The sequence below is a fragment of the Rhinichthys klamathensis genome, unplaced genomic scaffold, assembly GCF_029890125.1.
Source record: "Rhinichthys klamathensis goyatoka isolate OS25496 unplaced genomic scaffold, OSU_Roscu_1.1 h1tg000561l_1, whole genome shotgun sequence".
NCBI lineage: Eukaryota > Metazoa > Chordata > Actinopteri > Cypriniformes > Leuciscidae > Rhinichthys > Rhinichthys klamathensis.
Genome location: NW_026607027.1, coordinates 560,165 through 575,381, shown reverse-complemented (window position 1 = coordinate 575,381; position 15,217 = coordinate 560,165). Strand labels below are relative to the sequence as shown.

The window sequence follows — 15,217 nt, the reverse complement described above, 5'->3', positions numbered from 1 at the left end:
GCTAGAGGTTAGTTTGTGGTAAATTCATAGATTATTTCAAAATGGCAATTTGACTCATGTACTTTTGCTTTAATTAAGGACATTTTATTTTTGTAAGAACATAAATTATGAGGCCTAATGCCTAGCGTTTAGCTGAAAGGGGCAGCTGTTATATAATTAAAATAGAGACAATAGAACCTGCACACGACACTTATGATCCAATTAAAGAGACAGCCTTGATTAATATGTTAATGCTACTCTTGGCAGTGGAGACAATGTACTATATCGTGTTTTTTTTTTCTCAAGGCAACATATGAAATAATAAAGCATTGTCTCAAGTATTCATATAACACTCAATTTAAACCCTAATCAGTCTATTGAAAATTTGTATCATTATTTGGAACCAATATTGGGTAATCGCCTTAAAAATCATGATTTGATGATGTGGATCTTGGACATTGCACTTATTTTCATATGTAGAATAATGTTCTATCTCTTCCATACAATGCATCAGAGAAAATAATCAAATGAATCCAAAGTAGTTTTATTTTCCATCTCTGGTGAAGAAGTCCAGGTAAATTTTTTACCAGTTTATGGATCATACAAACATATTTCTTTTTTATTTGAAAAATACTTCAAAGGCAATGGAAAGTGGAAGTCTTTTTATTTAAAATACAAATCTGTAAGTTACCTTACCATTTATAAAATATAAGCATTCCTTTAAAAACAAAAACAAAGTTCAGTAATTGGATGCAGTACAATGAACAATAATAAACAAATGAAGAAATAGATAACACAGAGGTTATTTAAAATTGCCCTAAACTGCATGCATTTAAGTATTTTTACAATGAAGCAAAGTAAAACAAGCCAATAAAAGTTATTTGTATAATCTATAAGGATGCCGCAAACACAAAACAAATTAAAATGTTTAAAATTCAACTGTTTTGTCATACTGTATATACCAATCATCACTCCATGCAGACTCACATGTATTATACTGATACAGTTCTTTCTCAATTTAGATTAAGAAACATGCAATTAAACAATTTATTTTCAAGATGTAATACAAACCTTCATAAGAAAATACCTGAAAAGACCCAAGTAAAATCTTTTTATGTACAAACAAAAACAATTTCAAGCTTGTTTCTTGATCACAAAAGCGAATTTCAGGCATTTGGCAGGCTGTAAAACGGCTCTTAAATGTACAGTTCAGTCTCTTTCAAAATGTATTCCATACTTTTGACCTGTGATGTTCAGCATAATAGTGCTAACTAAGAGTTGAGTTTTGCTCAGTGCAAACTCTTTTAAGCGGCGGGGCTCCAATCAACTCCTCTTCCTCCTATGAAAAACAGTAATGTCACACACGGCATGCATTCATAATATCTACAATATATAAAATCTCTTTTAATTGAGTATTTATATGAAGATTAGTGGATGTTACCTGAGTAGAAAGCGACAACACATCTTCTTTAATTAGAGTTGGGGGCTCATCCGTGACCTCACTGCTGGTTGTTGATGTCTCTAAATATGGGGGTTGATCATGAAAAGCTAAGTAAAATACTAGTATGCAATGTGAAATGAAGGATGCATAATCATTAGATACTTTTGTGAAAGTCCCAAAATTAAAAGAAAGAAAGAAAGAATAAGAAATTGAATGATCTTTTAATTTCAAGTCTGTTTTAGGAGTGAAAAAAAGATTGCATTATTTTCATAACAATTCATAAAAATTGCAAATTCTCAATACAGTATTGCAAAACAAGTAAAAAAAAAAACCCAGATTGTTGTTATTGTTAAACATATCGGTATTTAAATCAAATATATCATTGTATTATATTATTGTATTTTGATAGGGTAAACTACAGTATTTCTCACCTCTCTCAGCCTCCATTGTCTCCTGTCCCAGGGTGGGCGGCTGGGAATCCTCTGTACGGAAGTAAGGTGGTTGGGAAGGGCTCACTGCCTCACTCACATGCTGTGGACTGGAGTTGCTGCTGCTGTCCACTTTTGTATTAGACTGATAGGCATCTGATAGGAAACTCTGGTTACTGTTGTCATCTGTTTAGGAGAATAAACCAAAAACATATTTGTGTGCAGTCTTCTAAAGAAATGTGTGAATTATGCTTTAAGTACTTCAGCATGGTAAAATTGGTATGCCAACAACATTGTCGACATTGCAAACAACAGGTCAAGTAACTAGAGTATAGCAACACAGCCCAGTGTTGCGTGACATTAAATAGAGGAGGATGTTCTGAATTGTTTACAGAGGAAATATTAAGCCTCCTTGTGTCTGACATAAACATAACCTGTATTACCCTGAAAATCCAGTAGCACAGAACGGGCATTTTCCAACACTACATCTGTAGGAAAGCCCTTCAGTTTCCTCACTGCAGTACCTGCCGCTTTAGGCTTGTATATCTACGAGAAAGAAAAAAGACATTTTGAACTTGAAGACCATATTTATATATCTGGGAGCTGGACTCAAGATGATATGATACACACACCTGTTTAGTTTCTGTGACAGGGACCCATTTGAATATTCGTAATGATGTGTCTCCCACTGTAACCCACTTTTTTTCCCTAAAAGGACAAACATTTTACAGGTTAACCTCACATAAACAAGCACATTTTCCCCATTAAATTACATTTAGCATAAAGAGCATAAAACCAATGTTAGGACCATTGTGTTTGCAGATTCTCAGTAAAGAAATGCCCCTAGATGTTTTTTTGTGAGTGTATTTTTGTTATTCTCAGTGGTAGTTCTCATTAAATAATGTAATGCAGTAATTATACCATAATACAATAAAAACAATATTTAAACAGTACAATAAATAAATGCAAATATTTTAACATGACTAATGATTATTTTCTTTTCATTACGATTCTAATTCTTGGCAGATTTAATAAGATTCACGCATATACGTTGCATTCACGTCCTGTAATGTATATGTAAAAATGCTAAATTTTACATTTCAGACATTCCGAACATCACCAACATTCAACAATTGACACTTCTATGACGGACACGCCCACACACAGTATACAGTGAAGCCCATTGGTTGCCTTGCTTGTCTGTCATGTTACTGAATGACGCCACTCTCCCCGCCACTGAAGTTTATTTTTGTAACGTAGAAGAAAAGAAACTTGTCTCCCTCTTCGAAAAGATAACTTACCACCGACGGACCCTTTCAATTGCCGCCATCACTTTCTTGATATCATCTTTTGCACGGCTGCGTGTCTCCGCCCGCACGGACCGTCCCGACATTTTAATGGGTTTTATTAGTTTGTCAAGATCTTCCTCTTTTTCTTGCCTTCCTCCGTCTGCGACTTGATCTCACCCTGTCTTCGTCTCTGTCTCGCGAGACTTCATAACGCGCCACTGGTTCTGCCTCTTTGCATTTTTCACATTCCCCATATTTAATTTATTAATTAATTTATTTTCATTATAAATCATTATTTGAATTCTGTTATCTAATAACAGCCATATGAGTGAACATCAAAATAAGCTGTTACGTACATTATAACGTCCTCATCATACCACCAGATGACAGTGTTTTGCACTTTAAATATTCTGGGACTTGACAGACTCCTATTATGCAGTAAATTTAACGTCTCCACTCTCCATCATATTGCATTTGATATATATCATCATATTGGATAAAATGTTAAAATTGCGATTTTAAAATAAATGTAAATAATATTAGTTGTCCTTTATTAAAATAGCATGAACATGAAATTATAAATATTTTCACCATTTTGGTGCTAGAAGAATACAGTAAAAATACCACTTGTTAACTACATTAATAAAGATGAATCTTGTAACAAATGTATTGTTTAATGTTAGTGCATTAACTAATGTTAAACTAATGGGATCTTATTATAAAGTGCTACCAAAATGTTTCTTCAATCAAAATATTTCAAACACATTGCATATTGTTTCAATATTTACTTTATTAATTAACTTTTCAAAAGTTAACAAGTATTCCTGCATAACAGGAATAAATACAGGTTCATAGTATATTTGTCATCTCACTTTATCAGTAGATTTTAATACTTCATGAGGTTTAAACTGAGTAACAATGGAAACCAATGTTATAAATAAATAGACTCAAACACTTCATTTCATTTTAAAGATATTTATTAGATGATATTGGAATATCCTCCCTCTGCATAGCTGGTCATGCACATTTAGTAGTCCAGCAGAATTCAGTCATTAGAATTTCTCTCTCTCACACACACACACACACACCAGAAGGCACGCCGAGTTTCCAATAGCACCACATCATCTATAAACTATAAAAAATAGATGAAAAAAAAAGCTATATTTGTGTAGTTACACCATAGAACTCCACTGCAGCGATGAATACACCACATCACACTCCACACTCTCATCCTTCCCAGTCTCACTCCGGCTCTGCGGAGAGCAAAGCAACACTGTTTTCTTCACATTAGAGCCCAGACGAGCTATAGCTAGAATATCACAGAGAGGTAGCTCTTCATCCATGGAAATGCATAATGCAATGAAATGAGCATGGAAACGCAGAGGATCACCTGCAAAAAGACAATAATAAGATCTTAACTATTAAGCTGCACTGAAAATACTTACGGTCTGTATTCAATGGAAAAATTATGGAAGCTTGTTTCCATAATTTAATTTTTTTATATATATTAATAGCGACTTTTTTTAAGCTCACAATTGTGACTTTTTCCCTCCGAATTGCGAGTCCTAATTCTTTTTTTCCCCTCACAATTCCGGGTTTACATCTCACAAATCTGACTTTTTTTCTCACAATTCCGAGTTTACATGTCCCATATCTGACTTTTTTCCTCACAATTCTGAGTTTATACCTCGCAACTCTGGCTTTTTTTTCCTCACAATTCCGAGTTTACATCTCACAGTTCGGACTTTTTTTTCTAACAATTCCAAGTTTACATCTTCCAATTCTGTCACTTTCTCACAAAATAAAACAAAGGTAATTGTGAGTTTATATTTCGCAATCGCGAGTTAACATCTTTCAATGAGTTTATTTCCCACAATTCTGAATTTATATCACAATTGTGAGTTTATATCTCATAATTCAGATTTTTTTTTTATTCTCAAGTGGAAAGAAGCTTCCATTAAAAAAAAAAAAGACATTTGCCTTCGTCATAAACATACCTGGATATACCAGGAAATCTCCTCCAAACTTCCCTGCGGAGGTCAGGTAGAAGCCTTTATTTCTCAGATCCCTGTATACACAGAATCTAGTGTTCAAGCGTTCATCTCTAGGCACTGGCCAATCAGTGGAAAGGAAACTGCGTTCCTCTGGACAGTGGCTGAAGCCGGCACGGGCAGTACAGAGCTGGACCGCCATGGCCGGCCACGGAAAGCGGAAAGCCTGGTCCAATGCATTAAGACGGTCTCTAATTGCATTGCCGGAGTCATCTGTGGCTGTGGGATCAGGAAGAGTCAAATATCATTGACACATTGTATACAGTATCAGGGCTCTTATCATGCTTGAACAGACAAATACACACAAAATTATGTCAAAATGCCCACCTTGAACAGTATCCTCATAAACAGAGTCGGTTATGTTTTAAGTGAACATCAACTACTGAGAGAAAATCTGATGTGTGTCAGTAAATTATTAAAGCTGTCCATTCAGTCTTAAAGTGACAGCAGCCTAATATTCTGGCTAACTAATATTAGTTTAACATTTGTTAATCACCCTGCTCTTGACTAAATAACTTATGTGGCTTTAATAAAGATTAATCTACATTTCATTTATACAGTGAAGATCATGCAGTGTTATTTTGCATTTAATAACTTAACTCAATTACGGTCTTATTTCTGTACTGTTGCATGTATTAGAGCTAATGCATGCAATTCATTTTTTTTTTTTTTTTTTTTTTTTTTTTTTTTATTACTGTCTGTTTACTTGCCTTTAATGTTTGAATATTTATATTAGTTTGGCTAGTCGTTTTTGCTGTGGTATCGAAATTGTAATCAAGAATTGAAAAAATGTCACTGGTGTCATACCCTTATTTGTTAGAATACAAGGTTACATGGGTCAAAAACAATATTTTGTATTTATTCATTCATTTCTGTGGCAGGGGCTTAGTGTTGAGCCCTGAGGATGTTTTTGTTTTTACTACTTTAACACAGTTGTGGGACAAACTGTCAAATGTCCAATACTTTTCTTCTGATGTTTAAAGTTTTGATGCCTTAAAATAAACTTGAAAACATTTAATTTTTTTTTATTTGTGAGGCTTGGAGCAATTATAACAGTTAGGAAATAAAAATAGGTCAAGCGCATTATTTGCAGTATCCTGGTAATGTACTACTATTCGCTTGTCAGCTGATCAATCAATTTTACTAAAAAGGGTTTAATGAATCTCAAAATATTACATTACACAGAAATTTGAAACCATATGTGTAGTGAAAAGTGATAATCATTAAAAGTGAATCGTAGTTAAAAAAAACATTTTAATGTTTATTTTAAGCCCCTTAAACTTCAACTGTAACTGCACTTTTTAAAAAACAAATGTAAGGAATAATTGACGAAGGGCCTTTGAATGGGTTGTGCGTTATTTTCTAATAATTGAATGGCCTGTCGTCAATTATTCCGCTTATACTATGGTTACCACGCCAAAAGACATTGTTCAGATGTTGTATTTCAAGATATTTGTCAGGTTTTTGTCCTTAAAACACAGGTGTGCAGTGACGCTATTTTCTTCTAGAAATAAACTTTGTAGCATTATTTTCCTGTTATCTCTGTAAAGCCGCTTTGAGACAATCTGTATTGTAAAAAGCGCTATATAAATAAAGGTGAATTGACTTGTGTGTAGGGCTAATTTCTTACGCATCTCATCCCATGCCTCCATTGCTAGTGATTCCAAAACATAATTTTAGAGCTAGTAACAGAGGCTTGAGCCATTGATAACAGACTGATGCAGTTATTAATGCAATTATTAGAGAGAGAGAAAGAGATAAAGTGTGTGAATTACCTGAGTTTGTGCGTCTCTCAACAGTGTTCGGCAGCAGTGTCTCTACTAATAGTGAAACTGTAAGTTTATCTGCCTCAAGAACAGAGCCCATGACCTCACTGAGAAATGTAATGTAGATTTTAAGTTACTAAACTAATTTACTGATAAAATCATCGAAGAAGCACTGACAACACGTTTCTGTGTGAGTGTGTGCCCGTACTGTATGTGTGTGTGTGCGCAAGTGAGTGGGAGAGCGGGAGACAAAGAGTATGTGCATTCCGTACATTATAAAACATTACTTTGTGGCAAAAAAACATGGAAATAATTTGTCGTTTTTAATCCTATTGTTCACTATATTTCTGTGCTTGGCCAGTGTCGAAGTGGGTTTTGGTTCCTTTGCTGTTGTAGGCTGTAAGGACTTTTGAAATAACTGAAATGATTTGGCGAACAGGTGAAGTAAAATGGACATGTAATGAGGTATGCATCTCTCTCTCACCATTCTCTTTCTCATTGATGATTTTCTTCAGCACGGTCTTCTTGTCCTCCAGGGCCAGAGCACACTGTTCCTTATAACTGCTCTCCAGACCTGCCTCATACTGCCTCACAGCCGCTGAATGCATCTCTTCATCTCCACAATCCTGATGAAAATAATAGCACATACATACACTCACATAAAAAGTCACAGAGAGATAGATAGATAGATACTATCAAAAAGCCCGGCTTCCAGAAATGAAATATGGACTCGTTTTGTTTGAGAAAGGTATTCAACATGTGTTAAAACATATAAGGGTCATTGGAATCAATAGTTTGAGAGACCATTTCATAGCTAAAGTCTTTACTTTACTGTGTTAGATTAAAGTGTTATTTCCTTTAGAGAAAGAACGTATTATCTTGATGTTTTGAGACGACTCTCCTGTTTATAGTTAGAGCCTGGCCAAATCCAACCTTGGAAAAGCTGTGTCGGTGCTTAGTTTCAGGTTAAGGAACCACTGCTATTATTGGAGATTGACTGAGTTGTTGTTCTGGACATGCTGGTGTCCGCCTCCCAGCAACCCAAATCTGCGACCTGGAAGGTCACGAGTCACGACGTGCCTAACTTCAGGGTCTGAGTGTCAGCTGCATAATCGATGGAGATATGCTTCAATCTATCTGTATATGTGTGGAAAATTACAATGTTTATCTATTTCTTAGCCAATGAGAATGATTCAACCTGAAGCAAGGACGTAGACCTTGGTGTAGGGTATAATTGATGTGATCTTTGTAACTGTAACGGGGCGGCCTCCGAACTCCTGTGAGAGTCTTGAAGCTGACTTCTGCCTGATGAAACTGCAAACTATCTTCAGTAAAACTTTTCTTTAATTTATTATAATTCTGACTCTTGTCCTAATTAATCATTCTGGTTCTTTGGCTGTAAATCCGCTTTAGATAGATAGATAGATAGATAGATAGATAGATAGATAGATAGATAGATAGATAGATAGATAGATAGATAGATAGATAGATAGATAGATAGATAGATAGATATGTGGCTGTAGTAGTGTAGTGTGACACCTGAGTGTGCAGTGAAGCGACACCAGTGCTCGTCTCCTCCAGCAGCAGCGCCTCCTCCTGCAGGAGCTCCAGAGGTCGTCCCAGCCGCACGTTCTGCCGAGGCTGACGGGCCAGAGAGCCCACCAGAGCCCCGGTCACACCCACAGACCTGCACCGTTTCATGTCCGAGACCTTCCACAACAGAGGAGTGGATCCACAAAAGCTGATGTCCACCAAAGCATCTCCTGCTGGCTGATTCTCACTTTCACTTCTGGTATCCATATCATCCTTTACTTCAATACTTGATGATGATTGTGGCATATTCATCTCCGCAGGATGCCCATCCATTACTCTTCCAAAACACACCTGGACTCAACACATTATGTGTACGCTGTGCCTCCGCTCTAAAGAGCATTTACCAAGACATTTTGTATCGGCACTACGAATTATAACAGTAAATACGATATCTCGGTTCACCCTCAAGAAGAAAATTAAAGTAACATGACTGCAGTGATGGCACAGATATTTCAAAATGAACTATGCTAGGGTCACGTTTACCTCGCGCTGCCTGAAAACGAATGTTATTTCAGTACTTTCATCTGCTGCAAGACTTTTACATTATAAATTCACTATAAAAACATCATTGTCAAATAGCGATTCACAACACGTGTATTCACACAACTTCCTTCGCATGCATTGATCGCATACCATGTGACCACAATCTCTGTTTGAATAAACAGAACAGCTGGCGCCATCTAATGGTCCCCTAAAAGTTACATGTCAGAATTCGCTTTACTGGCATGGTTTAAAATAGATTTACATGGCAAGCAATTGGTGATATAATATAAATAATATATTATGATAATAATAAAAATAAGTTACACGCAATCTCCCTCGAAAAAGCCGTTGATGTGATTAGCCGCTTTTTCATGTGGGATCTGTTACTTTTCTCTTCGCTCTTTAAGATGAACCAATCACAGCCGTTTCTAATACCTATACTCGTTTTATTTAATCGTTTTAGTATTTCCATTTGGGTTTCGGATGCCATTGCCAAGCCTTATAATTAATAGGTTTAATATATTTCACCGCTTAATGCACAAATGGTAAAGGAAAGAAAAATACATCCTGAAAAAGAAATGCCGATCAAAGGTGCATTCTGAGCCACCGAGCGATAGTCCTCTTATGGAAGGCAAGTTTTCCAATTTAAAAAAATGGTACCAATTGTTTACACATCCATCATTGATTGACTTTATTCAAAACACATTATAAACAAATATTAAATATGATTTTAAAAAAAATCAAACTCTATTAAAGTATATCCTTCATGATATGTACATTATTGGACACATTTACAGAACTGTTTTTTAAAGAATACCGTTGTCTAGAACGTACATTGCAATCATCATAAACATCAGTGGAATGAATAAATTGGCATATGATCATATAAAGAGAGATGAAAGGCGCAATAAAATGAGTGAGCAAAATCAAATACAGTTTGTAGTTCTGAACACATTACAAAAAGTTTGAATTTCCCAATAACGCCAATACTTTGAAAACTGATTTCAGTAATTAATACAGCAGTCTACTTCCTGCATACACCTGAAAACAGGTAAAACACTGTATTTGACACCAATTTGATCCACTTAACAGGACATGTTCTTATTGGCCGAAGACTGCAGAGCGGCTGTGTGTACAGCAGACTCATGGAGCAGCGAGAGGGACTGGACATCCAGCCTGCACTAGCAGACACACTGCATTCAGTGCAAACCTTCATTAATGCCGTCTCACACACCAATGGCTCACATCACACACCTGGAGAAAAAGTTATAAAGAGGGGGAACAGAGAAGTGTTGTATGAGGTTCAAAACAATCTGGAGTTCTGAATTTACAGAATATTCTTAAAGTCAGCATGAAATGGAAGTTGCGATAGTCTTTTCTTCCCTGTTGTGATGTATATCTGAGTGAAAAGTGTTATAAAAAAAAAAATTACTCGCCAGTAAACACTATCATCATCAGAGAAGAGATCTCGCTGCAAGTTATTTTGATTAAAGATTAGGAAGGCACATGAATAATAATAAAAAAAAGTATGTCCACAGATAAGTAATTTATAATAAATACTGCAATATTCCATAAAAAAATTTAAAAAAAAGAATTGTCAATTTTGATTTCATAGTGACTAAAATCACAATGTATTATTTTGGACACATTCAAAGATCTTTGATCTTAATAGAGTGGTGCAGGGATTATGCATTTTTGTAGATAAACAAGCAATCAGCATCACCCTGGTTACTTTGACAAAAACCCAATAGGGTTTTCCATAGGGTTTTGAATTATTGCAAAAAAATAAGCTCTGTGATCAACAAATAAAGGATCAAGATAATTTTCACAAATGAGCACATCTTTTAGGAATTTTGGAGCCTAAATACAAGACAAACGTAGGCTAGACTTCCACGTCACCACCATTAAAGGGATACTCCACCAAAAAATTAAAATCTGTCATCATTTACTCACCCTCAAGTTGTTGCAAACCTGTATGAGTTTCTTTCTTCTGCTGAACACAAAGGAAGATATTTTGGAGAGCGATTGGAACTTTGGCACCATTGACTTCCATAATATATATTTTTTCTACTATGGAAGTCAATGGTGCCAAACAACTGTTTGGTTCCAATCGTTCTTCAAAATATCTTCCTTTGTGTTCAGCAGACGAAAGAAACTAATACAGGTTTGCTAAATGAGTAAATGATGACAGAATTTTTTGGGTGGAGTATCCCTTTAAGCTTCTGACAGCTCTTTCAGTCTTCATAAAAAAAAATAAAAAAAAACATTTTCCCTGAAAGTTTGAGTTAGAATATTTTTCAAGAGCCAATTATGAATTTACTGGTCTGTGTGATGAAGTTTAATGTCCTCTGTAGTCCCACACTTGTTAGCGACCACTTTCAAGAAATGTAAAGGCTTAAAATTTTTTTTAAAAAAAATCACAAGTGGGGTATTACTGGTGTGTTTTATGTCTTAGAATAAAACATGAAAATATCTTGAGCTTGTGTTCACCACAGACCTTATTTCAGGTTTTTAACAAAAAAAACAAAAAAAACATTGACTTCGGGACGATGGAACCAGAAGTGCTAAAATGCTAACCCAAAACCGGGTTTTGGCCTACAGAAACACATCATCCCTGCACCACTATATTCACGGTGGCGTAAAAACCATCCGGCTACCCACAAGTCACAGCCGGTCTGTTCAGTTCCTGCAGCCTTACGCCCGTCTGTGGGGGAGAGAGTCCATGTGTACGCTCAGCTTCATCTCATTCTCCAGAATCTGCAACAGCTGCTGCATGGAGGGTAGGTGGCCTGACTCCAGCTTTGACCATACAGGCACATCTGTGAGCGCATAAACACACAGGCAAAGTAAAAATGACTAGTATTAAACATCATGTAGTGTGAAATCAGTATTTTGATCATTTATCAATCATCAGTCCTACCATTAAGTGTGATTTCAAAGGCGCCAGAGGACATGCACTGGTTTTCAATCATGTTGCTGAGGAAGAACACCATCATGCAGGCATATATCTATAAAAACACAACAAACTGAGGTCACAAACACATGTAAGTAGGCAACATTTCACGTGGGAACTGTAATTTCTGAATCACTAGCATCACCAAACAGAACTGACTGAATAACAGATTTCCCAAACATTCAATTAATGAACTAAATGTTTAATTCTATTACATTGTTTTCAAAGGTTCTTATGGGGTAAGACTGTGCGTGAACACAACATACAAACTTTTGGGGGGAAAAAAATGTAGAAACAACTGAAACCACACTTACACAAAACTGATACTATATTTTAAATTTATCTGAGATATATACCCTATATGTTCAAAACTGAACAGAATCCAGACAAATTAAAAACGGAAAAAATGAAATGAAAAAAAAAAGCGGATTACAAAACGTCTCTTTAATGGGAATGAAAAAATAAACTACCAGAAGGGTGGATATCAAAAGCAGAGGCAGGGATATCCCCCAACTACGCAATTATTAGTAAATGAGACTTACTATATTCCCAAATATAATGTGACTTTTTTTCAACAGGAATTGATATGCACTCCAAAAATGCCCCTCACTGACCTTATTCTCTTGTGCCCAAAGCCAGATTCCTGGAGTCTCCGTATGGAAAAATGTGAAAGGGTCCTTGCCCAGGATAATTAAACCAATCACTACAAATTTGAAGACAGAGAGGAAGGAAGCTATGTGCCTAAAAAAAAAAAAAAAAAAGACAAGTTTATGAGTTGAAGTCACAGACTACCATGAATTTGTATGGTCTGCAAAACAAAATGTCTAAGGCGTGAGAATAACCCACCTGTATATAGGCTGTGGCAGGAAGTTTTTTCCCTCGATGCGGATGTCTGGGTACCTCTGGGTGAGAACCCGGGAGTACTCTTCAAACACCCGCCTGTACCCTCAGGACACGCTGCAAATTGAGACGCATTGAATTAAGGAACTGACCCACCGAGGAAAAATAAACCAATAAACTGGTTCACATAATATGCTCGCATAATTATGAAAGCTTATTTCTGCCACAGAATAAAAAATAAAAAGGTAAAACATTTTACCTCACAATTCAGACTCACAATTGTTTATATCTTAATTGTTTATTCTTTATATCTCACAGTTCTGAGAAAAAAGTCAGAATTGTTGGATATAAACTCACAACTGCGAAGCAGAAGTCAGAATTGTAAAATAAAAAGTAACAACAAACAACTACCTTTTTTTATTCCATTGTGAAAACAAGTTTCCATACCTAACAACAAAGTTGAGCGACAAAAGTACACTTACTATTGTAAAACATATGTAGTTTTGTGTTTATCATGGTTTTACTACAAAACCATAGTTAACCATGGTTAATTTTGTAGCTGCTATGGTTTTACTGCAAAAAAAATATATAAAAAAAAATCATAGTTAAATCATGGTTACTACTGTAGTAAAACCATGGTTAATATTCGTAGGCCTAAGGGTTAATTGTGTGCTATAAAACGTTAGCCTACTTCCGTTTGCTAACGGTACAAAAATATGAATTCCTAATGCTATAAGGCGTTTTTGTTGTTTTGTCCTGAATGACCAAGGAGAGTAATGTCATATAAAACACTATGTATACTATACATATTAAAATGGTAATTATTCAGTTAACGTTACATGTTTTTGTTTTTTTTTTAATGATTTTTGCATTGATATATAGGCTACGGGGCAATTACGCTCAGCTAGACATAGAAAACTAATAGGAAACATACATGATCCAAATTTAGTGCATTTACTGATGTACATAATTTCAGTTTAGATTAAGTTGCTTCATCAACACATGACACTGATCAGCACGCGCACTGACAGGAAACGGAAGCACATTCCATTTGCTTACCAAATCTGAAACTTCAGCAGTGGCATTCCAGTATATTGCATTTTCATCTTTTTAACGCTGGCATTCTCGGCTGTAGCATGACACACTGACAGCACACAGACCAGTAGAAGACTTAAACACCGCGTTTCCATCCCGCACAATCTGCTCGCAAAACCTCTGAAGCTAACAGGAAACTCCCGCATTAAATACATAAATGCAGCCTGTCAAATTAAAAGCTCTCATCATCAGTTCGCGTGCTTCAGACAGGCTGTTATTTTGTGCATTTACACTCTATGACTAGAACCGAGGTTTTCAATCTTTAAAATGTCAAATCTTTTAAAGGTCAAAAATCTGGATCTTTTAATCTTTTAACCCTGTAAGACCCAAATATAGAAAAAAAAGAAAGAAAAAAATGCACCTGTCAGATGTTGTTGTAGGAGGCCTCTGCTCTGATGCAAATAATGAAGGATTTTTATTTTTAAATTATGTTTTAGTAAGTTTTTAAGGAAATTCTTAAGCGAAATTGGGCCTATTTGGGAGCCGAATTTCATCATTTGCACTCACACTGTCAGAACAAATATACAGAACAACTAAGGGCTCATTTGAAGTGCGGATTGCTTGCATAGCACCATAACAGTAAATATCATGAATAATAATAATAATCACCCAACAGTCATATTTGTATTCATTAAAATGTATTAAAAATAAACAAAATATAAATATTAAATACAAAACAGATTGAAAACTGTCAAAGAAACATTGTCCAGTGTTCACTGCAATGGTAGTCCCAAAAGCAGTTCCTTTCCTCTGAAAAGCAGAGACGGAGATTGCACTTCCTGCAACTCTTGGCTGGGACCTCATTTGGTGGACCTAAGGAGGGTCTTCTCTGAGCAGTCACAGGTTTCTGAGGTGTCACTGTTATGGACGTCAGAGGGCTCCTACTGGCTGAAGATGTCCGCCCTCTCCTTGGTGTGGTAACGGCTGTGTTTGTCTGAATTCGATTAGAAAAGAATCAATTGCGATGTCAAACATACATTAAAAACGGTATAATCAGTCAAATATTAAATGTGGTAAAGAGCAGAAATGGATTCTTACCAGGATGAGAGAGGATGCTAGCTGCCCTTGAAACAGCCTCCTGTTTAGCATCTTTTTCTTGGGAATATTGAGAGCTTTGCAGTCCCGTTTGTAAAGGAGCCAGGCGTTGATAACAGCAAGGATAATGGTGTGCCAGAAGATGTAAATGTACCAGTGGCGCGTTTTCATGGGGAACTTGTATTTGGCTGCAAATGAGTCCAACAAATCCACACCGCCCATGTATTTGTTGTATGCACCCACAATGTAAGGTCTCTCAACTTC

The 15,217-nt window shown here is 36.0% G+C and overlaps 3 protein-coding genes across 3 annotated transcripts; all 3 read right to left on the bottom strand.

Annotated features, from left to right (window-relative positions):
- Positions 1-626: 626 nt before the first annotated feature.
- On the bottom strand, positions 627-3,370 carry bcl7bb (BAF chromatin remodeling complex subunit BCL7B b). The gene is made up of 6 exons (XM_056239382.1): positions 3,150-3,370; positions 2,481-2,556; positions 2,292-2,394; positions 1,852-2,034; positions 1,421-1,500; positions 627-1,318 (listed from the first exon to the last, which is right to left on the bottom strand). The coding sequence occupies exons 1-6, from the start codon at positions 3,239-3,241 to the stop codon at positions 1,247-1,249; spliced, it is 606 nt and encodes a 201-aa protein (XP_056095357.1). The 5' UTR covers positions 3,242-3,370; the 3' UTR covers positions 627-1,246.
- Positions 3,371-4,096: 726 nt separating this feature from the next.
- tsen34 (TSEN34 tRNA splicing endonuclease subunit) lies at positions 4,097-9,109 on the bottom strand. The gene is made up of 4 exons (XM_056239379.1): positions 8,494-9,109; positions 7,439-7,580; positions 5,135-5,407; positions 4,097-4,527 (listed from the first exon to the last, which is right to left on the bottom strand). The coding sequence occupies exons 1-4, from the start codon at positions 8,818-8,820 to the stop codon at positions 4,310-4,312; spliced, it is 960 nt and encodes a 319-aa protein (XP_056095354.1). The 5' UTR covers positions 8,821-9,109; the 3' UTR covers positions 4,097-4,309.
- Positions 9,110-10,113: 1,004 nt separating this feature from the next.
- Positions 10,114-14,073, bottom strand: selenot1b (selenoprotein T, 1b). Its single transcript, XM_056239411.1, has 6 exons — positions 13,883-14,073; positions 12,830-12,940; positions 12,598-12,724; positions 11,951-12,038; positions 11,692-11,849; positions 10,114-10,284 (listed from the first exon to the last, which is right to left on the bottom strand). Exons 1-5 carry the CDS (start codon positions 14,071-14,073, stop codon positions 11,725-11,727), a joined length of 642 nt encoding a protein of 213 aa, XP_056095386.1. The 3' UTR covers positions 10,114-10,284; positions 11,692-11,724.
- Positions 14,074-15,217: the final 1,144 nt, after the last annotated feature.

What these genes read in the sequence shown, in the direction of transcription:
- tsen34 (XM_056239379.1), bottom strand. Translation starts at nt 8,820, where the DNA reads ATGGATGGGCATCCTGCGGAGATGAATATGCCACAATCATCATCAAGT. An exon ending in TCGCTTCACTGCACACTCAG is followed by an intron (nt 7,581 to 8,493) that starts GTGTCACACTAC and finishes TATTTTCATCAG; the next exon opens with GATTGTGGAGATGAAGAGAT. An exon ending in CATCAATGAGAAAGAGAATG is followed by an intron (nt 5,408 to 7,438) that starts GTGAGAGAGAGA and finishes CTGATCCCACAG; the next exon opens with CCACAGATGACTCCGGCAAT.
- bcl7bb (XM_056239382.1), bottom strand. Translation starts at nt 3,241, where the DNA reads ATGTCGGGACGGTCCGTGCGGGCGGAGACACGCAGCCGTGCAAAAGAT. An exon ending in TGTGCTACTGGATTTTCAGG is followed by an intron (nt 2,035 to 2,291) that starts GTAATACAGGTT and finishes TCTCCTAAACAG; the next exon opens with ATGACAACAGTAACCAGAGT. An exon ending in GACAATGGAGGCTGAGAGAG is followed by an intron (nt 1,501 to 1,851) that starts GTGAGAAATACT and finishes CCCCATATTTAG; the next exon opens with AGACATCAACAACCAGCAGT.